General features: G+C 40.6%; 2 protein-coding genes across 2 annotated transcripts; both read left to right on the forward strand.

Annotated features, from left to right (window-relative positions):
• Positions 1 to 663: 663 nt before the first annotated feature.
• On the forward strand, positions 664 to 14,568 carry MTRF1L (mitochondrial translational release factor 1 like). The gene is made up of 7 exons (XM_027903870.1): positions 664 to 1,050; positions 3,661 to 3,740; positions 4,990 to 5,173; positions 9,528 to 9,691; positions 10,628 to 10,745; positions 12,763 to 12,899; positions 13,512 to 14,568. The coding sequence occupies exons 1-7, from the start codon at positions 747 to 749 to the stop codon at positions 13,725 to 13,727; spliced, it is 1,203 nt and encodes a 400-aa protein (XP_027759671.1). The 5' UTR covers positions 664 to 746; the 3' UTR covers positions 13,728 to 14,568.
• FBXO5 (F-box protein 5) lies at positions 13,925 to 22,434 on the forward strand. Its single transcript, XM_027903869.1, has 5 exons — positions 13,925 to 14,018; positions 17,976 to 18,712; positions 19,040 to 19,130; positions 20,267 to 20,428; positions 21,757 to 22,434. Exons 2-5 carry the CDS (start codon positions 17,991 to 17,993, stop codon positions 22,006 to 22,008), a joined length of 1,227 nt encoding a protein of 408 aa, XP_027759670.1. The 5' UTR covers positions 13,925 to 14,018; positions 17,976 to 17,990; the 3' UTR covers positions 22,009 to 22,434.
• The last annotated feature ends 375 nt before the right edge of the window (positions 22,435 to 22,809 follow it).

Here is a 22,809-nt window from a genome sequence, read left to right on the forward strand (position 1 = left end):
TAAATGATTGCATCCTAATTGCCTTCCCATTTAAAAGTCTGACATAAGAAGTTTGACATTGTGCTCAAATCTCTATTTTGTGAACAGGTTGTCTTTTAGTCTCATTGCTATTTTCTGACACAAAGGCACTTAGAATTGCCTTTTTTTCTTCCTTTAAAAATTCCTCTAAGTGCTTAATTCTGCATTTGCTTTCACTGTGGGGGCATCCTTCCGCAAGTATTTATTTGCGTTTCCCTCCTCAGGGTACTTTAATTCTCAAAACGTCGCCTGAAGGGATAGAATAAGGTCTCTAAGAGTAACCCGGATATCCAAAGACACAGCTACAATTTACCCCTTTCACCTATGCATCCTTGCAGGTCGCATTAAACCGCGGCAGCAGAACGCTCAGCACCCTCGCGGCTCTCGCCCAGGAGCCCCGCTTTCGTCACTGACCAAAAACCCACCTCGCTGTTCCCTCCGAGACCCGCAGGGGGCGCTCAGCACCCCTCGCCCCGCCCTGACAGCGCTGGCCAATCAGGGCGCTCCCGACCAGGGCGGAGCCCCGCGCGCCGCAGGGAGCCGAACGCCTTCGGCCGTTTCAGCCAGCGCACCCCCGGCAATTCCCGACCACGCCCGAAGCCGACGCCGAGCACCTTCGGCAGCTTCCGGAAACCCGGCAGGCGGGCACCGAGTGCGCTCGGATGTCTCCGGCGCGGCAGTGACGCCCCGGCGGAGGGAGGGCGCCGTCGCTCCCGCCTCAGCGGCACATGCGGCTGCTCTCGCGAGCCCTCCGCGCGGCGCGGGGCTGCTGGGCCGCCGCGCTGCCCTCTCGGGGCCTCCGGGCAGCGCCGGCCGGGAGAAGCGCGGCGGGAAGATGCGCGCCGCAGCCGCGCCGCGGGTTGAGCACCCGGCCCGGCCTGGACGAGCTCTTCGCCGCCCCGTCCCTGCGGCGGCTGCTGGAGGCGCGGGCGCGGGCCGCGGGCGGGGCGGCGTCGCAGCTGGCGGCGAGCGTGCAGCGGCTGCGCGACAAGGAGCTCGAGCTGCGCGACACGCGCGAGCTGGCGCAGCAAGGTGCGTGGCGCGCGGGCCGCGGGGATATTTGCATGCGCGGGCGCGATTGGCGGAGCAGCGCTGAGGGGGCGGAGCCGCGCGCCAGACGTGGCGGGGTTGCGCGCGCGGGGAGCGCGCCACGCGTGTCACCTGGGTGGGGTTGGCGGGGGAGGGAGGGAGGGAGGGTGGGTGTGACACGCCCGTCACTGGGGCAGCCGAGGCGGTCCCCTCGGGCCTTCCGGAAGTAGAGGAACCACCCGAGCGGAGATCCAGGTTACGGGCGACTGGGGAAAGCACATCCGCCGGCCTTGGAGCTGCTGATACTGGAACGGGGAGCAGGGCGGTGACACCTGTTTCTCATAGAATCACGGAATATTATGAGTTGGAGGGGACCCACTGGGATCATCGAGTCCAGCTCTTAAGTGAATGGTCCATACAGGGATCAAACCCACAACCTTAGTGTTACTAACACTGTGCTCTAACCACATAAAATAAAGAAAATTAATCGGGGATAGAGAACTTCTAGAGGTTTTTTTAATCCATTTTTCTTTTGCTACCGAGACAGCCCAGCCTGCCTGCCTGTCTCCGTTTGCAGTCATGGACATCAGCATCTGTTTGTGCTGCCTCCACATGTGATTTGACTTTGTATTGTGCCGGTAGCTGCACACTTTTAGGGCTGCCAAATAATATTTTTTTACCCAGAATCAAACTTCCTTTTGATAGCAGTTAGAAAATCAAAATGCACAAAAGGAGTGCTTCAAGGTCAGTAAACATTAATTAGACTGTGAAATATTCCCTAGATTATTTAATACTTGCTACTAAATACTGATTAATCAAAAGTGCTAACTCTAGGTAGCTATTCTGACTAGTGAAGGTGGCAAACACTGTCCGAAAACAATAGCTCCTGTTTGGTATTTTTGCTATCTCTTACACCTCAGTTTGAAAAAGGAGAAATGTTTCCTTTGAACTAACTAATAATTGACCGAAGCTAACTTAATGAAATGGTATGGAAGATTTTTTTTTCTCCTTTCAGAACCTCCTGAAAAAGCCAGTGTTATCAAAGCCAGGCTTAGAATTTCAGCAAAATGAAGAGATCATAAAGGCCTAGTCAGTAACTCTGAGCGCTTCTTTAGTTAATAATTGCAAATATTTGTTTATATTATTTTTAAATTATTTTAAAACCTGTATTACATCTGCATCTTAAACTATGCAACTACTATTAATTGGTAGATTATTTCTTAACTGAATAATAATCGTGTTATCAACAGCTGGTTTGACTCTTCAGAGATTTTCAATTCCTTAATTCTTATCCTTCCTTCTGTTGGCCTTAATAACTAGCCCTTGATCGGTCAGTAGTTATGGTAAAGAAATGTAGATGGAGATAATCAAGTTTACATGTTAAAGCGTTACAGTTAGTCAGATAGTCGGCTGTGCGTGCTCTTAGCCAACTGTAGATAAAGCATGCTTGTTGTTTAAACCAATTTATGCATTATTATCTTTTTAATTTCCTTCTTACAGGAGTGATGGAGGAGTTAATTCACCAATATTAAACCTAAAACATAAAGTAAAAAAGTTTCATTTATAGTTGAGCTAGTGACTATTTGCAGTCACAGTGCTGAAAAGATGTTGCTCTAGTGCAAGACTGCTCCTGACTACATTAAAAAGTTTGCTGTACATGGAAAAAAGTCTAACCCCAGCTCCCCATTTTTCACTTTTTGTACCATTTTCTCCTTTTTTGGGTGATCAGAGTCTGCTTAAAATGTTGCTTTTTTTCCCCTTTGTTTGAAGTTTGATATTGACAAAAAAAAAAAAAAAAAAAGAAACACTTTAACATATTGAAACTGTAGTACAGAAAAAGAAGTCTTAATTGAAAAGCATTAGTGTTGGCCAATCAAGTGATGCTTCAAAAAAAAGAATTCTTCCATAATTTTGTTTTTAGATGTTTTAGAAGTTTTGCAGCTGTTCTCAGATAAATTGAGAGATATAAAATACTTGAAATTACTACTGCAATCTTCAGATTTTTGCGTACAGTGATAGAGATAATAGTCCTTTTAACAGAGTGCCAATTGTGGGGCTGCTGTGCCCTTTAAATCCTTAAAGTTTCTGTCATACTGAAATACAGAAGGTAATTTCTTAGAGTCACAGAATGGCTGAGGTGAGAAGGGACCTTTGGAAATCACCCAGTCTACCCTTCTGCTCCGCAGGATCACCCCCAGCAGGTTGCTCAGGGTTTTGCCCAATTGAGGTTTGTGTATCTCCAAGGATGGAAACTTAAAACCAATCTGGGCAACCTATGCCACTGTTTGACCACTGGCACAGCAATTTTTCTTTTTTTTTGGTTGGGTTGGATTTTGTTTATTTTGTCCTTTAAAGTTTCAGATTTTTCCCATGTCTTTTACCTGCACAGGATTAGAACATGCTTAATATGTACTGTGTATCTTCATTACAGATCATATTATTAATTTGATTTTCTGGCAGGTTTAGCTTGTTGGGGATAGGAGCAAGTTGTGTAATAAGTTGCTTTGGGGTTTGGTTTTTTTTTTTCTGTAGAGTAAGTACTTCATGTGGTTATTTTTCAGAAGGTTTTCTAAGAGTGTAAGTCTGAGGATTAACCATACTCAAATATTCCAGATGAGAATCCAGATTTACGGAAGCTTGCAGAAATGGAAATTGCCTCCTGTGAAGAAGAGATAGCTGAACTGAAACAACAGGTGAGATCCCCTTAAAGAGCCTCTATTTCCCTGTCATTCTTAAATTAACAAGGTCAGATTGTCTTCTCAGGAGCATTGGAACTCGGTAATATTTAAGGTCTCTTCCAACCCAAACCATTCTATGATTCTCGTCAGTATGTATATGATAAACTCATTTCCTCCACTCCTTGCTAGTTATACTGAAATAGTGTCTGTTATCTAAGGAAAATGAAAAAAGCAGATGCTACAGGTACAGCCTGTAAGCAAGTGCCTATTTCTACCTCAGGATGTTTTAATCAATGTATCTTTTTAAGTTGCTGCTATAGTTTGTCTTGTCTGGATATACTGTTATGGATATCCAGCTCTTTATCGCTTTGAAACAAAACTTACATAGTATCAGGCATACTAGTGGTCTTGGAAAAAATATTTTAATACTATGTAACTACTTTAGTTGCTACCTTAAATAGGTTTTACAGAGTATGTGTGTTACTTAAAAAAAAAATCATGATCTTTACGATAAAATTCTGTTTAACTTAATGTTACTTATGAAGTAGAAGCTGGTGTGGTTACACTCTTTATTCCTCTGACAAGAATACAACAGTCGCCTTATGAATATTTTTGTAAATATTTATTATTTTGCCAAAAGAAATAATTATCTCTAGAAAGAAACATCACCTAATGCTAGTAAAGGAAGATGATTAAAAAGCTTTTGCAAATCAGGCAGAGTTTTAATCCAGCATACAAAATTTTGATACAGTTTTTTACTTCTGGTGTATCTTTCTTCTGTAGATCAGGCTCTTCCATTTTAAATAAATAAATGAATAATACATTTGAGTTGTTGTTGTTGTTGAAGGACTGTCTTCTGAACATCCATACCTTCTTAGCTCTACAGTTGAGATGGAATTAAGAGGAAATCTGACAAGAAGGAGATGTTCAGTTGTCTTGCAAGAAGCAGCATGAATCCTGCAGTGTCCAAATGTCCTCGCAGTTCTGCTGATGGGGGAAACTTCTGTGAAGTTTTGTGAGTCTTGAGAGAGACCAATGTAGCTCCTGTAACTGTGAATAGACACGGGGAGCAGTGCAGCATCACCCCCACTCACCTCTGCTTCCTCACTATAGGAGGCATGAGAAGCCCATCCTCAGGGCAGCCCAGGGGTCAGTGCAGAGAACACAGCCTAGGTTAGTTACAGACTTGTCTTGGTGTTTTGTATTGTCTCAGTTGCGGATAGTATCAGAGAGGAGTCTTAGCTGGGTGTTTTTGTGTTTACAGATAGTGTTGCTTTTGATTCCTTCAGAAGAAACAGATGAGAGTGATCTGGTCATGGAAGTAACTGCTGGAGTTGGAGGGCAGGAAGCCATGCTGTTCACTTCGGAGATATTTGATATGTATCAACGATATGCTGCCTATAAAAAATGGAAATTTGAAGTATTAGAATACTTTCCCAGTGAAATAGGTCAGTAATGAAAATACTGTAACTTCCTAATAGAAGCTGAAACATTCATATGACACTTTAATTTCCAAACAACAGGAAGCTAATTTGCACTATCTTAATTTTAGAAGTGGAAGATTGTTTGAATGTCTGAGTACAATTTTCCTCAGCTTCTGTATTTGAGAATGAAATTCCATTTCAGAAGTACTATTAAAATACTAAAGTGCTAAAAAGAAAGCTTGTCTTTCAGTAGTTTCATTTCTACATTTTGAGAATACTGAAAGACAGGTGCTTGCAGAAGGAAATTCAGAAAGTGATGAAGATATGTTGGTTTAGCTTTATTTTTTTATTTTTTAGAAATGAAGATTGCATATACATTTTATTTGGATACGCTCTTCTACTTAAATAATGTTTTAGTGCTTGTAGGTCAGTTTGGTGGCAGATTGAAAGTCTGTTTATTATTGTAGATTGACAGAGAGGAATCAGTTTTATTAAAATGATTCTTAAAGTTTCATCTAAAACATCTTGAATTTATTTGAAATAATTGATGTGAAATACAAGGATCTGATGTTAAATACAAGCCATTTGGATATTGCTCATCAGTAATAGCTAATGGATGAACAGAGTGGGAGAATTGTTGAGGCTTTGAGAGGAGAGAAAAGAGATCTAATTATTTTTTACAGTCTTCAACTAAAGTTTCACAGGTAATCGACTTACAGCTTGATGCCAGTAAAAGATACTCTTCCTTTTTACCTTTTTCTTATTGCATCTCTGCCTCTCTGAGCAGTCCCGCATATCTTTTCTCTATCTATTTTGATGTCCTTTCACTTAAACTGACAAAGACTTTTCTTTTTATGACTGGGGTATTTTTTTTTGCCTTGTCAGTGTGTTAAGCCAGTTCTCATGAGCCTGGGAGCTAGCTTAAGGTAAGCAGCAACAGGACTGAATGCAAGGAAGTGGAAAAACTGGATCTTCTGACGATGATGAGCTGTGAATTTGGTTCAGGAACAGTGTCTTTGAAGAGATGGGGATTGGTAGTTTTACACAACAAACTGAGGCAGTGGCACAATAGTTAGTTTTAGCTTAATCCAGATAGTCTGTAAAGTTGTTTCACAAAGATCTTGCTGCCTCTGCACTGTTGCTGACTATTTTGCATTGGCACTTGTGATTGTACCTCTTTGTAGAGTCTCATCACCAAGTCAATCCACCTGAAAAATAGCACACATACAAAAAAAATCAATTAGTTTTCAAATAATTGGCAGAAGAGAAAAGGAGAAATGCACACAGGGGTGCTGGAGGCAGAGATGTGTGGCTGCTGATGGTGGCAGTGAGAAAACCAGGACCTTCTTCCCGCAGCAAGAGGTTCAGCAAGCTTAAACCCACTGTGAAACTGCAATCCAAAACATGGCCAGCCATCACAGGGCTCTTGCATTTTGATTGACAGATTGCTAGCCACAATTCTCAGTAGGATAGATTTGTTAAGTCTGTCTGTGTTAACAGATCTACAGCCTTAGTTATCCATGGTGTCATTAGTAAAGCTAGCACATTCTGCTTATTTGGGTATTGCTGTGGAGGTAATGCATATGTCCTAGTGGGTGTGGATCAGTAGATGGGCAGTTGTGCAGCTTACTGCTCCTAGCTCAGATTGGCTGTGAAGCTTCATCTCTAGTCATACTTTCATATTTTTTGTATGAAACTTTGAGAAATGAGAAAAGCTAGGATGTTAGGATATGCAGTCTCTCAGAAAAACTCTTAATATTTTTCCAGTCAATACAATATAATTGCAGAGAGATTTTAGCAAGCCTTGAGAAATGTGAAGCATCTTTTAACTTCTTCTGTTTACTTACACCATATTTTGGACTCAGTGATATTTTCAAGTATCTTGAACCTTTCTGTTTCAACAGTGTAGAAATTCACAGCAAATAAATATTCACAACTCTCCCAGCTGAGCTTATCATGTCAGTGAGCTGCTTTCCCCTTCTAATAAAGGTCCTGTACCCTTAAGAAGGATCAAAATTTGGGCTTCATGGAAGAAATGCAGTTGGATGTCACAAACTGACAACTTAATAATCTAGGTGTAGAATTGTTTTATTGTCTGTATTCACACTTCAAAAAAAGGGAAGCCCTTGTCTATACCTATGTCTTATAGTATGGATTTCACTTACACTTCTGAGTTCTTAAAATCTTTAGAGTTCTTAGCAGGTATCTTATTTCAAGTTGATGAACATGAATTCAGGTTTTCACAGTATCACCATCCCCTTTTAGGGTGATTGCTGACAATTCAAATAATACACTTTTTTCCCAATTTTATGACACTTGAATTCAGTGTTGTCTATTATCTAGCTTTGTTACTAATAATAAACTTTTTGTATTGTCAAGAGGTTATTTGCCAAGTAAACTGTTTACTCAGTTCAAGTGGAGGTAGGGACAAGAAGCTTGATATTACAATGCATCTTGCTGAAAGAGCAAAGTCATGTTCATCCCCATTCAGGACCAGGCAAACACTTTGCCAGGAGCTGAATCAGTTCAGCCTTCAAAGCCAACAGGAATCTGTTCACTTGCTTTTTTGAAAGTAAATGGAATAAATATTGTACAGGTTAGATGGGTATAAACAGAAAGAGGGAAAGGTGTGGGTCTTCTTTTTGTCATGCATAATGGGGAGAGGAGTGTTGGCCTTTTCACTGAGGCAAGACTTGGATCAGGTAAACCCCAGCAGCCACATACCCTTTGCCTTCAGAGCACAGTTTTACAGTCTGCTTAAGCAAGGGCTGTCTCACCTTCTAGCCAGCTGTATGTTTCTTCTCTCTCAGCTCCAGCAATTTTGAGGCCCCAGTGCTGATTGGATCAGTCCACTGATTTGGCTTAAAAGCCATGTTATGGAATAGCTTTAAGTCAGGTCTGACTCAGCTTGCAGTCCTATGATTGGAAGAGAAAGGGAGTTGGGTTTGGCTACCTTTTTGGTGAAAGCTCAGTCCTTGGACAAAGAGCCCATGACCTCATAGGCATTCTCATTAATGCCTTAAATGGGAAATTGAAGTGATATATTAACCTAGTATATATCTACCCATATTTTCTCTTTTAAAGGGCTAGGTTTTTAATGACTATATATTTATTTTAAAGTCCACTGTTTTGCTGCGAGTTTACCTGTGCACTGAAATTAATGTCTAGAAAAGTAGGATGTAAATTTTGGGAAAAATAAAGACAGCCCTAGCTTTTGTCAGACTCTTGTGTCTTTTCTGGTCTTGCATGACCACATGCACGACCATAGATGCTAGAAATACATTGGGAAGTAGGGGCACTATACATGGCACTGCCAATGGAGGGCAAGTTTGACCCTCAGTTTCAAATTATCTCTGCTGTGCTGAGTGGAGATAAGAATGCTGGTGGCACTAGGCTGTTGCATCCCATCCACGCTCCATTTTTATCAATTGCATTAGCAAGAGCAAGGTCTTACGGTTAAAATGTCAAATTCTCTCATTTCTGAGAGCTCCTGAATTTGACTGAAATCTGAATGTGAGCATGTGTGAATGAGGTGAATGCTAAATAAAGCTGCAGTTAAAAATTGGTTTCAGTCTACTCTTAAATTACTTTATTGACCTACTCCAAGGGATGCCACTGTGCAAAAATAGCACAGTGAAAATTTAGTGCACGCATTAAAGAACAAACCCGCGTGTCATTTGTTATCCACTGCCTCTCACCCTGTAGTGGCAGGCAGAGACACAGATGTGGGACTTTGTCTCAATCTGGTTATAAGATGCCCCATTAAAAAATTAATACAAACACCCTTGTTTTAAGCAGATCAGATTTCAGGATAGAGTGTTCTGCTCACTCCAAGGAAGCAAAAGACTAAAATGAAATAAAAAAGTGAAGGCACATGGGTAGGCTGCATAGAGGAGAATGGATAATTAAGAAGAGTATGAATAATACTCATCATACAGCTATAAGGAACTGGTTCTTTTCTTCCCATTGAATTATAGGTTCTGAACTAACAATTAAAAAATTGATGTTTCTAAAAGCAGCTTTCATAATTTGATCTTTATGTAAACTTGCTACTGATGTTGGAGTTCTGTTGTGGTTTATGATTTTGTATGTGTACGTGTGTGTGCATTGTTCTTAGGCACTCTTTTTATGTGTACAAAAAAAATTAAATTGAACTCTATAAATGAATCTGACAGTCCTTTACTTGAGATAGCATGTGAGTATGCATGTGTGGCTTTAAGATTTCTCTTGCAGGTATAATACTTCTTAAGTGTTTAAATGGTAAATTCATAATTTTGAGAAACAAGTGACAATGATGTGTAAAGACACAGTTTGAAGTATAACAGCATAGCACCAGCAGTCCTTAAGGGTCTACAATTGTGTTTCTTCTGTATTTAAGGTGGCCTAAGACATGCAGTAGCCAGTGTAGCAGGTCTTGAAGCTTACAAGTACATGAAGTTTGAAGGAGGAGTGCATCGTGTACAGCGGGTACCAAAGACAGAAAAACAAGGACGCATTCACACCAGCACAATGACTGTTGCAATATTACCCCAACCCACTAAGGTAATATTTATCTTTTAATACAACAGACTTTACCATGAGCAGTGTTTGATAACCGTGTGTTTTTGTCTCTCTTTTTATTCTTACTTAATGACGTTTTTTTTCTTCTTAATTTTAAACTAGGTCATATGTATTCATTTTTATTTAGTTTTTATCACAGGGGTGAAATAAAGAATTTCTATCTTTCCTTGTAATCCTGATCTCAAGAAAGTCACTGACAGTTCACCTAACTATAAATTGAAAATTCCCTGTTACCCTGTCTTGAATGTTTTGTGAAAAACTACATTTTCTACAAAGTAACCAAAGACTGACTTATTTCATAGGGCTCATAGATACTTGTTTTAGCACTTCCTCTTTTCCATTTTTGTTCTGTCCTCACTTGCCCCTTCCAGAGTGTATAGGTGATAATTAAATCTTGCTATATTTGCTTGGTTAAAGGCAACTGGCTAAGAAATAAAGCTTTGTTTTGATCTTTGTTTCATGTTGAACTAGCAGATTGTCCAAGATGTTACTACTTCTTGTAGTCTATTGAAGTTATCTCACTCCTTCCTCACAGAGACTACTGCTCTGTTCCAGAATCAGAAAAGGGAATATCTGGTATCAAGTTCAAGTATTGGTTAACTCTGCTGGAAGAAGAGGGTGCAGGGCTTCCAGAAGAGGGGAAAATGAGTGCTAAGGGATAGTTCTGTGTTAAGCAACTATTTGTCTGATTTCCTGGGTTCCATCGTGTAGGAAGTCCAGTCTGACTATGGAGATTTGTTGATATATTTACAAGTGGATGTGAGCTACCACTCATAAACTTTAAAAAGTTTGATCTTGCATGAATGTGCCTTATAGAATAAACTAACTGTGCATATTTGATACCTGTATGGAAAGAAACAATATAAACATATTCTTTTTTTGTTTTTCTTTTTTCTTTTTTTCTGTATCTCATGACAGATGAGCCTGGAAATTAATCCAAAAGATCTACGGATAGAAACAAAGCGAGCTAGTGGAGCTGGAGGCCAGCATGTCAATACCACCGATAGTGCTGTAAGGATAGTTCATATTCCAACAGGTGCTTCATTTTTTCCTTAGTACAAGATCTACATTGCAAAACTGTTCCAGAATTTCTTTTGAAACAATGGTTATATTTTCAAACCTGGACAACAGCAGAGCAAAGTTTTCATATAGTTTTCATGTCTATTCATAGTACTCTATGAATAGACATGATCATCTAGAATGACATCTATAAATAGACATCATCCTGTCTATGAAAATATAACAGTGGTTATATTTTCAAACCTGGACAACAACAGAGCAGAGTTTTCATATAGTTTTCATGTCTATTCAGAGTACTTTATGAATAGACATGATCATCTAGAATGACTCTAGGGATAGACATCATCCTGTGCCCACTCTAATTTTTAATAGTAAGGACTACTGGCTTCAGTAGGTAAACGATTCATTTGCCACTAAACATGACACTCTACAAGCACCCAGATCAGTTTCTGTCAAAAAGTTATATTTAAGCTTTCAAATAATGAAAATGACACTGAAAAATGGAGTAGGTTGAAATCTGATGATCTGCCATTTCTTGACTAGTCTCCAAAAGAGAGATTGCTCTATTTCTATATTAAAATGTTGCTTTTAACTGCTGAGTCTACTGAGGATGCCAGCTTCCATTTGTCTGCTGGCTCCTTTCCTATAGATGACACACATAATTAGGGGGCCCATCCCTCTGGCTCAGGTTAGGAAACATAGGAGGGATGTGGTACACTCTGAAATGCTACCTGATTTTAGTTATCATATATATATTTTTTATTGCCATTCCTAACCCTTTTACTTCCCTTTCGGCAATCCTCAACAGCTGTCTTGACTTTCATGGCATTTTAACTTTTCCTCTTCTCTACCACAAACATTACTCAGGCTTTATAGCCTCAGGATAATCCAGAGTGCTCCTTATCTTCACGTATCCAGATTTTTGCCACTGATTTCCTTGTATTTGTTTAACACATTGATCCATTCCACACTTGTTGCATCACCTTAGTAAAGTAGAAGATAAACAGTAGAGCGGATAAAATTCTATATAACACTATATCGTGACAAAAGATACTCCAGATTAAAAAAGTTTTGGATTGCCTTCATGTTTGGATAAAAACACAACAAACTAAAACCAGCAGTTGATCTTAGTTTTTGCTGAATGCAGGTATTAGGGGACATTATAGAAATCTTAAAGCGTATTGCAAATTTCTTTGTGGTTATGTATGGCTAATAGGGGGATTTATATCTCACCTTATCTCTTAACTTTTTACTGTTCCACCATTCTCTTCTTCATTTCTCTGACCTCTCTTCCCTTACAATTATACTGTTACTTCTAATTATGCTATTTCACTCATACTAAATCTTGTTTAAATCTTCACTGCAATCCAAAAGATGGTTTATAAATAAGCCTTTCATGAAGTAATACTATGTAGTCTTATAAAACATACTTTAATATTACCAGAGTTACTTAAAATAGATCCAAATAACGATTTAGCTTGTGCTGTTTTCTTCCTGTATTTCTTCTCCCTAACCCTTTCTTGGGCTGTTCATTTCTTGTCTTGAATTATATGTTTTGGGATGAGAAAACACAATTCTTCTTGTTGTTGTGCATAAAATAGTGCCCACTTTTTTATATTCTGATCATATTCTATATGCTCACTATCTTATGTATTTTGCTGCTCCTTAAATCTTACATTTCCTGGAGCTGTGGCCAAAAATTACAAGTATTCAAGGTGTCTTCTGTAAGTCAGATCATATCATGTATCTTTTATTTCATTATCCTATTGTCCTATCCATAAGCTATTGTCCAACATGCAGAATTAAATTTCTTGTCATATGGCTAAAACACCAGTACAACTCAGCCCGCACTTCTCTCCCAAAATGTATTACTAGACAATAATTGGTAAGTCTGGACTTCTACATTCCCAGTCCAAAATACATATGGAAGAAAGAAACGGTTTATTGTAACATAATAAAAATCTTCTAGAAATTGCAAAACTATTTTAATATGTGTTACTCTTAAGTGCTAAATGTCATGATATTTTTGACAGGGATCGTGTCTGAATGTCAGCAAGAAAGATCTCAAATTAGAAACAAAGAGAAAGCTATGCAAATGCTATCTGCTAAACTATACAGTGCCAAACTAGAAGAAGAAACTAAAAAGAGAAACAGTGTTCGAAAGATTCAGGTAAGTTTTGTTTTTTAAAATTCTTTACAAGCATATGTTCTTAGCATAACCTCTGTGTTGAACTGCAAGTAGTAAATGACAATATAGAGGAATAGGAGCCCAGGAAGGACTTATATGAGGAAAAAAATAGTTATAGAATCATAGAATGGTTTGTGTTGGAAGGGATTTTAAAGGTCATCTAGCTCCAGCCCCCCTGCGATGGACAGGAACACCTTCCACTAGACCTCCCTGAAAAACAAAAAGTTGCAGAGTCCACAACTTCTCTTGACAATAAAATTACATTTTACTTCAGCAATAGAGGTCATATATTAACCAGACTTAATATTTCACTAGTACGTGAATTCTAGAGATCCAGTGGAACAAACTGCATGTTTGATTGCAGCATGCAATCAAGGAGAACCAGAATAGTATTAGAAAAAGATGGAGTAAAATTGTTCTTTTATATGTTTGAAAACAATTACTGCAACCACTGAAGTGATTTGAGTCATACGTAACTATAACAAATTTTAGATAGTCATGGGAGGAAAAGAAACCTTTCAGTTTAGATGCTTAATCAATATTTCATAATTTTTATAAAAAGATAATGATAAACTGATTCTTCTTGTTCCATAGATTGGAACTAAAGGAAGATCAGAGAAGATCAGAACATACAATTTTCCACAGGACCGGATTACAGACCACAGAATAAGCAGATCAGTGCATCATGTTGAGTCTTTCATGTTAGGGGAAGAAATGCTAGATGAAATGATACAAACTCTGAGAGAATATGCTGATTTTGAATCTTTAATGGAAATTATTTCAGAAAATGAAAAAAATAATTCCTCCTGAACACTGCTGTTTCTCAGCCCATTAGAACAGATGTTGTAAGGTCTGCAAAGAAGCTCCTTGGAGTACTACTCAGAAAATGGAACTGCTTTTCAGATCATGAAAAACACCACAACTTGTTTCCTCATGACTAATAAACAGTTTTCTTACTAGCTGTGTAAAAGACTTTATTATCTTCATATGAGACATTATTGCTGCAGCAGTCCGTTTGAAAAGTAAATTTGACTGCACCAGAAGGAACTGCAATTTGTAATATTCTCCACTGAGAAGATACTGATACACCACTCTCACAAGGTATGCACGCATTAAAAAATAGGTATTTGTAGTTCCAGTTTTCATTTAAACGATAGCTTAAGTGTCACTGCAGTGTCAAATAGCTTACATGAGAGAACAAAAAAAAAGCTTAATTTCTTTGAGTGATTCTACCTATCTGCATATCTGTTAATCACTTACAATGTCATGAGAGGGAGACTAAGTGCATCTCCATCATGTTTTCATGTCCTTCAGCGCAAAAGTCTAGGAATATCCCTTTTTCCAGAAAAAAAAAAAAAAAAAAAAAGCTGTGGAAGCTAAGTGACAAATCATATGAGTTGGTTTTTGAAAGAATGTTTCTATTCTGGAGTCCAAAGTGAATTGTTACAGTATTGTTTGGCTGATACTTAGTCTCCACTTGGCTTCACTTCAGTTTCTCCTTTATGCTTTTAATTGACCCTCCAAGTTACTAATTTTTTAAAAATTACATGATGTGACAGGCATCTTAGTGTTTGTCTGTCAGTCTAACAGATTGTAAGGCATTCCGTACCTTTATCAGCTTTGTTTTTTAGTAAACACTGCATGGTAACTATGATTAAGTTCCAAATCTTTTAATTAAAGACACATACATTAACTTCAGATGTAGGAATATCTGTATGCATAAGGTGAGGCATACATCTATCCTGTTGGTAAGCACGAGACCTGGGTCTACATTTACTAGTAGTTTTACAACTTGCAACTGGCACATAAAAAAGTAAAAAGAAACATTGACTCATTAGATACCGATTGGTACAGAAACTAGGACAGAACTCTTTATTCCTACCAGATCAGTACTGCAAATCGAAGACTATAGAGCACTTGTGAGAGTCTTACTGACTTGACTTAAAGCCAAACTCTCTTACATCCAGTGATGGATCGATGGAGTTTGCAATTCTTTCTAACTTAAGGTCTGTATTCATCCAAACAAATAAGAGCCATTAACTGGGTCTGAGCACTGGATTACTGCATGAAAAACTTAGATAAACTTGAAGCCCATCTGTCTAAATCCTGCCTGTCTCACAGCCTCTCTGCTCTCATCTGGCTCTTAAACAGACACTGGAGGTGGTGTTGCCTTGCAAGTGACCAGCCTTGCAAAGCAACCAGTGTGAGAAAAACCAGACATTATGTGGTTCTAGCAGGAAGCTGACAGAGGTATCCTAAAACTGGCATCTGACAGGACTTCACTGCCCTCCTTGGCTCGTCATGGCAAGCCTTACTCTATATTAATTCTAACGCAAGGGGTGTTGTCTCTGAAAATGCAGCTTCCCCAAGCTGTGAGCAGATCGCATTTCCAACAGCAGCAGTAGAGACCCTTGCACTGGTGTCCAGTCAGCCTAGCTTCCAGTGGTGCTCCTGCCCACTCTGCAACTGCTAGTAGCATTGGTCATGCTTTAAAACAAATACAATTCTTTTATGGGAAGGAGCCCAGATGCAAGATCCACCATCAGACTTAAATCACAGAACCACAGAATGGTTAAGGTTGGAAGGAACCACAGTGGGTCATCTGATCCAGCGTCCCTGCTCAGGCAGGGTCATCCTAGAGCACGTGGCACAGGATTGCGTCCAGAGGTTCTTGAATATCTCCAGTGAGGGAGAGAATCCTTGCCCGGCAGAGGAGCTTTGCACACTGGGAGCGTCAGGATGATGGGAGGATCCCAGGCTCGTCCATTTAAAAAACCAACCGCAGATGTAGCTGGGCGCCAGGCTGAGCTTAGGCGCGTTTCACTCCCGGGGCAGGGAAGGCGGCAATTCCTTGGGGAGAGCGCCGCGAGTCCGTGCGGGTGCCGGAGGGCGGGAGGAAGGGGCGGGCGGGACCCACGGCCGGGCGGGAGCCACCACCGCGCGGGAGCCGCAGCCGCGCCGCCCGCCTCCCTTGGAGCCGCCAGCGAGGGAAAACGCCGGGCCGGGCCGGCACCGCCCCCCGCGCCCCGCATTGGTCCCCGCCTCCTGCCCTCCTCCCATTGGCCGCGTCCCGCTCGCGGGTGCGGCGCGATTGGCCGGCGCGGTTTTGGATACCAAATTCAAAGTTTTTAAAAAGCGCCCGGCGAGCGCGGACCACGCACTGCCCGCCGGCGCCGCATCAGGGGTGAGCGCCGAACCAGAGGTGAGCGCCGCGCTGGGGTGAGTCATCCGTCCTCCAGGCGGTCTGCGGCAGTGGGGCTCAGGGCTCCACGGCACGACCGGCTCGGGCCAGTGGAGCTCCGCCGTCAGGGCTCCGTGGCCGAGGTGGCAGGGGCTGCCGGCGTACTCAGCGACGGGACTGGGAGCGCTGGCGGCGCTGCACACGGGGCGTCAGATGGGCTGCGGATCCCCGGCGGCCGCCCGGTCCGGCTGCCCTCCGCAGCCTAGCCCCGCAGCTATCCCGCCGGCGGGACGGGATGGGACGGGACGGGATGGCGGCACGGGGGCGGCCACGGAGCCCCCCGATCCCTCCAACGAGCCGCGTGTGGGGTGCTCTGGGCTGCTTGCCGCACTGGCGGGGCCGGGCCTGGGTCCGAGCCGGGGTGGGGAGCGCAGGTCGGCTCCCGCCGGCGGGCAGCGCGGGAGGGGACGCCCCGCGCTGTCTCCCGCCCGCCGGGCCTCGCCGCCCGAGGGGGCATCTCCCCGGCGCGCTCCTGCTGGTCCCACCACCAGTATTTTGGGAGGAATCCTCTAGTGCTGGGGAAAGGGGAGACTCCCGAAGGCGCAGGGTGAGGGTCCCGGCGCCGTGGGGCACGGTACAGCCAGGATCAGCTCTACCTGCCGCCGACCCGGGCCATCTTGAGCGCTGGGCGGGAGAAGCCTGACAGCGCCGCGGGGGCCCGCGACTGAGCCCGCTCCTCCGGAGGGTCGGGGCCGGCCTTGATGGGGGGACATTTTCCAATTCATTAGGATTTCAGCCCAAAAGTTCCTCTGCTCCCTCGCAAGGAAGGGGTAAAGGGAAGGAGGAGGCTTACCGAGGGCTTGCATCTCTCACCTAATTCACACTACTCAAAGCCATAAGCGTATTTGCTCCTTTCTTCCACTAAACGTAGGTACAAAGAAGGGACGTTTTATCTGAACCGTTCCTGAAACATTTTTCCAATGCTTCTTTTCAGAACTGGGGAAGTGCTTAAATCCTTTAAAATTCTTGCTCAAATTGGGGAACTTATATTTCCTACGGATTACAAAGCATGTTGAAAATTATTTTCCCTTTAGATTTAACAGGGCAGCGATGGCTTCCTTCTCCTCCTCAGCCCTCGCCCATCCCCCCGCAATTGTTAATATAGATAGCACCGCATTTCAGGCGGGAGGGAAAAGAAACAGGACAAGGAAAGCTCAGTTTCCCTATGATATCTATCGACCTCTCACCCTCTTAAAATCATGCTTGTAAGTAACCTTTATTTCGCTCCGGCCATTGTTTAAAGGGCGACTTGCTTTTCTTTGTAATTTACACAACCATGTGAGCACTTAAGTTTTTCGTGTGCCATCCAGCCTCTTCCCATTTTAAAAATACCAGATGCCTGGCTGCAGCAGCATCATTGCCTCTGGTCTTGGATGCAAACTTTAGGCTTCTCTGGTCCGGATATACTCCTGCACAGCACTGCTGTCACTCGTGAACCCACTGCCACTGGTGTCTCTTGCAGGGACTGCAAGTGTCCTGGCTATGTCGCTGCATTTAGGGTAGAAAGTGGAGGCACTGGTGTGTCTGAAAGTAAACTGTTCTGGGGGAATGGTGACTAAGTAAATCAACCAGTCAGTTTCCTAGCCCTAGTTATATGCAGCATAGAACTCTAGTTTTGAAAAGACCTTACACAAATTGAATTAGTGGCTCTTCAAATCTATAGTCCCACTAATTGTATTTCAGACACTGGAGGGTGAGTTAGATAACAGTTTACAACTCATAATGCAGAAGAAAGGCATGGTCAATTCTTTATAAAAAGAATAATTTGTGATGCAGTTTACACTGTGTTGTAATACTGTCCTTGTTGTTTCTTGCAGGATAAAAAGAAGAAAATGAAATCAAACCTTAACCGCTCTTGCAAAATGAAACGTGATTTTGATTGTGCATCTCTTCATGCTGGGTTTGCACCACTGAAATCTGCTGTGGAGAAAACAAGACTGGAAAAATCCTGCCCTTTGAATTACAAGGAAGGTTTTTGTAAGAGCTGTGCAGAAGAGCATCAGAAAATACTCCCTAGGGACTCATATCATGCAGCCACCAGAAATCTAGAACCTGAAGATGGAGAAAGACCGATACATAACAAAGAAAACAAACAAGTAACCCAGAGACTTGATGAAGTTATCTATGAAATGGAGGCACTGGAAAACAGTAAACTTAATGAGGATAGTGGTTATTCCTCTATGTTAAGTACTCAGTTTGCTGATGCAATAGAACATGAGGATAGCATACCTTTGGCCGGGAATCTCTGTGGTACACCAAAACATTGTCTCATGAAGAACCAAAACCAAGAACAGTTTTCAAAGAAGACTTTATTGCCAGTAAGCCATTATGAAGAAATGATTTGTTCAACTTTGAAAAAAAATGGTAAAAGAAATCTCAAGTCTTGGGCTGCTATAGACAAAATTGTTTTTAGGGGAAAAGTTGAACTTTGTAACTTAATCGGAAAGAAAATGGGGCTAGATAGGATAGACATTCTTGCCGAGCTCTTCCAAAAGAACCTGAAGCATATATTAGCAAATATTTTAAGGCATCTCAGCGAGGTGGATTTAATAAAGTAAGTATATTGATCTCATTGTATTTCATTGGGAAAGGAAATAGCCTAGTCAGATGGCTTAATGTTTTAGATATGGGGCTTGTGACATTTACTGAATGTTTAGTATTATGTGTTAGTATGTTAAAACATGAACTGACAATGTAAGCCATGATATTTATGGAGAATATATTTTCCCAAGAAGGCAATTAAAGACTACAACTGTGAATGTGTTCTATCTTTACATGAAAGAAAAAGATTACATAAAATATTATATTATTAATTATTACATTAATTATTAAATAAATCCTTTCTTAGGAGGCAACTGATATGTTTGTACTGTCATTGCAGTTTTGCCAAAGTCAGCACAACATGGCGGAAGATTCTACAAGAAGATAAATGGATTTTCCAAATGTACAGTAAAGCTGTGAAAAACCTCTCTGTAAGTTGCTTCACCTGTTAGATAATTTGTTCCGGAACCATCGGTGTCTTTCTGCTATTTCAGGACTTAGCCTTAAGAGATCACTGAAGAGGTTCTTAGGTTGAAAATTGTCACTGGAGTGTCTGAGCTTGTCCTGTCAGGATGCCCTGTCTCAAGTGTTGCTAGTCACATCAGTGCCTTTGGGGACCCCGAGGAAGGTTGACTGAGAAGGTAACCCTGAGAAAGGCAGGAAGGAGAGCATCACTTCCAGCATAGCCCTAGGGACTCAGTAGAGGCTTGCTTGCTTCATCACCCCCATTGATCCAGAAGGGAAAGAGACTGAGATAAACCACTCAGCTGGCTGTACAACTCAAGGTCTCCCTACTTTCCAGCAGCAGTCTCTGAATTCCAATATGGTGGCTACAGGAAACTAAAAAGTGTTTCATACTGTGAGCTATTCCTAAAGCCTCTCTGTCCTATGAAATAAAATATACTAGATCCAACCACACTGACATTGTACTTTATCAAGTCAGGATTCTTAAAAACTATGAGTGTCTTTCTTGGGAGATGAAGAGACAATGACACAAGGCTTAGGTTAGGATCTGTCACAGGATAAGGTAGTCAACCAGTTTGAGTTTTTATGTAGTATTTTACAGTGCTAGCTGGTTGGAGTGAAACGCTTGGACACCACTGAACATTCAACCAGTAGAATTAGATTTCCTCCCTGCCATTGTATGCTTTTTTGTTCAACCTGAACTGGAAATTTGGAAAATTGGTGGGAGAAATTTACTTTTCACAGTGAAAGCTTCAAGCATTCCTATTCACCATAAATAATTAGAAATACTGCTTTGTGCTATAAAACATTGTGATGAGTAGGTTACATGCTCTGCCTAAATAATTGCTGTGTTAATATGTAAGTAGGATGACATAATAGATTGTTGTTTTGATGGTCTGAACTAGAGAGCTGTTCTATGCATTTGTAACAGAAGAGACTGAAAAAGCTGAGGTAAAAGCAGTAACATCCTCCTTGGTGTGATGCTTTATTAATGGGAAACCAGGAGGAAGGATCAAAAATTAGTTGTTGACTTCTATTAAACAAAAAACCAGTATCAGGTGAATCTCTTTTCAAATTTAAATCTTGTTTTTCTTTTCATCAGAATGGCATGAAGGCACCAGAGCATGCTGCAACAAGGGAGTATGTTGTCTACAGAGTGTCTTTAGCTTCCATTCAGAAAGCAACCCCACCAAAAACCTTGAACAAAAAAACCACCAGATCCAAAGAATCTAAGAATCCCAGCAGGCTCGTGGAGTTTTCTGAGGTAACTGGTGATTTCCATTCATCTTTAGTGTCTCACATGTTGTCTGGCACACAGTCAGCTTGTAAAGCATATTTCTGAAAGTAGTATCTCCTATTTCAAGTGCTTATAGTTCTTGTTAGTATGGCTGCCAGTTTTTTGCTTAGTATGCCTATTTTAAATCCCACAAAACTGGTCAATTTTGCTTCAGAACTGATGGACAATTTAAAGGAAAAAAAGGGGGGGACGAAAGACTAAATAGTTCCTATTTTTAAAAAAAATAAGCAATGCATACTTTTTCTGTTCATTCTATGTTAGTTTTTTTTTTTCCAGCTAATTATCTGGCGTTAAAATTACTTTTTTAGCTACAAATTTGTAGTTGTCAACAACAACCTGTTTCCCTTCACCTTGTTATTTTTCTTAAGCTGTCTTTTTTTTCCACATATAGGTGCAGGTCTGTGTTGCAAGTACTTTGTAAGACTCTAAAAATGTTTATTGAAAGTTGTTGTTTATTAAGAAGCAATAGATTTTCCTAACTAGAAAAAGGTGTTATGCTCAAGCTCAAAAGTCTTATTCTGCAAATTGGTGCAATAAGAGAAGATATAATGGCATTGGAAAGTATGATCCAATTGATCTACTACTACTATATAGGGCTTTGTAGCATCAAGAATGTGAAAATGTGCCGTTAGTGGCCATCTAAAATTTTGTTCCTAAAAGACATATATGTCTATACACAACACATTCAGATTATATAAACATTCTGCTTTTAACAGTTAAATGATATAAGGTGTTATGCAGGTCTGTAATTTTGTAATGCTGAATCATTTTGAAAGCAGATGTTTTTGTGCCAAAAATTAATTAATTGGAAAGAAAAAGGAATTGCTTCCATTTTGTGTCTCAAGCTAAGTGCTCCACAGCTGAGACTTCTGAATACATTTCTCAGTTTTCAAAAATGTCAGTGATTTAAATAGAATTCAAATTTATTTTTTTTTTAAATTAAAGTTAATTAAATCACCATCCTTAGATGAGGTTTGGAAAATTAAGGAGGGTTATTTTTCTAACTGCCTTTGATTTAGCCTGCCCTTCAAATTTTAAATTTAAAGAATATGAAATTGGCTACCTCTACCCCAGTAGAAAATATATTAGAAAAGTATATAGAAAGTTATACTCTGATTATTACTGTTCAGTTTCCATCAGAATTTGATATAAGAATTATGCTAAATTTTTAATTTCTCTCTCTAGAGTAAGAGAAGTTATAATATGCTTTGTGGAACCTAGATAACATCAAGAAATGCTGAGAGAATTTAATTACCCTCTGCTCATGATTTTCTTGTGTGTGCTTTTTCCAACAGGCTGCCAAGACCTTGAAAAACACTGAAAGCTTTAAAGCCTGCCATCGCTGTGGCTCACCTGCAAAGTATGACTTCTGTCTTCAAAGAGCAACATGCAATCGTGAAAGTTGTGGCTTTGACTTTTGCACAAAGTGCATGTGTAGCTACCACAGCTCCAGTGACTGTATGAGCAGCAAACCCGTGAAACCCACCTCTATGCCAGGGCCACTTCCTGGGACTAAGAAAAGCAAACAGAATCTAAAGAGATTGTGATCCATCCCTCTCAATACAAATTTTCAGTTGTGCCATACTTTTTTTTTTATTTATCCACAAAAAAAGTGTTTTCTGCTATTCTATATTTATAGAGAAGTTAATTCTATTACTCCTCTGTACTCTTTAATAGTCTTGTTCAGAAGTCTTTTAAAAGCATTTCTAGTGCTGTCAAGTGAGGTGAGCAAAGCCCTTTTTAACTTCAAATTATGGGAGAGTCTAGATTTTATATTTTTTCAAAGCTTTGGCTTTGATTTTTAAATGTGGACATTCCTAATACCATTTTCTCTGATGGTTTCTCTTCTGTGAATCTTGAATTGCTCTTCCTTCATTTCTTCATTCAGAAAGCTCAGGTTTTCCTTGAACGGGAGTGATACCTTTTCCAACTTAAAAAAAGAACCGGTACTGTATGTTGGCTATACTGCTAAAAAATACTTGGTTGTTTTTTTTTTTTTTTGAAGTTATATTAATTAATTTTAATATTTGTATATATTTGTAAATACTATTCATGTTTGTCTTGTAAATGTGAAAATAAATTGCTGATCTCAACAACTTTGTTGGCAAATCTGAACTTCCTATTTATCATCCTAGAAGATTACTTCTCATTCTCTGTTCTCAAGTTTCTAGTATGTGCTTCTTAAAAAAAATTGTTTTAACAAAGTGCAGGTCTTCTGTTTGGGTAAAATGTACTGAATCCATTCTCTCGCTGTTTTCTGCAGCTTGATTCCATAAATATTTTGTCTATTCAAGTCCCCTTAAAGATATGCTCAAGACTGGGGAATGAATGATAGAAGGCTGCCAAGT

Source organism: Empidonax traillii, unplaced genomic scaffold (genome assembly GCF_003031625.1).
Source record: "Empidonax traillii isolate 1590-97213 ecotype Southwest subspecies unplaced genomic scaffold, ASM303162v1 scaffold997:size582561, whole genome shotgun sequence".
Classification (NCBI taxonomy): Eukaryota; Metazoa; Chordata; class Aves; order Passeriformes; family Tyrannidae; genus Empidonax; species Empidonax traillii.

Bases quoted from the DNA above. Each gene is read 5' to 3' on its own strand.
- MTRF1L (XM_027903870.1), top strand. From the start codon at position 747: ATGCGGCTGCTCTCGCGAGCCCTCCGCGCGGCGCGGGGCTGCTGGGCC. The intron at 1,051-3,660 runs GTGCGTGGCGCG...CAAATATTCCAG, and splicing joins GCGCGAGCTGGCGCAGCAAG to ATGAGAATCCAGATTTACGG. The intron at 3,741-4,989 runs GTGAGATCCCCT...TTGTGTTTACAG, and splicing joins TAGCTGAACTGAAACAACAG to ATAGTGTTGCTTTTGATTCC.
- FBXO5 (XM_027903869.1), top strand. From the start codon at position 17,991: ATGAAATCAAACCTTAACCGCTCTTGCAAAATGAAACGTGATTTTGAT. The intron at 19,131-20,266 runs GTAAGTTGCTTC...TCTTTTCATCAG, and splicing joins AAGCTGTGAAAAACCTCTCT to AATGGCATGAAGGCACCAGA. The intron at 20,429-21,756 runs GTAACTGGTGAT...TTTTTCCAACAG, and splicing joins GGCTCGTGGAGTTTTCTGAG to GCTGCCAAGACCTTGAAAAA.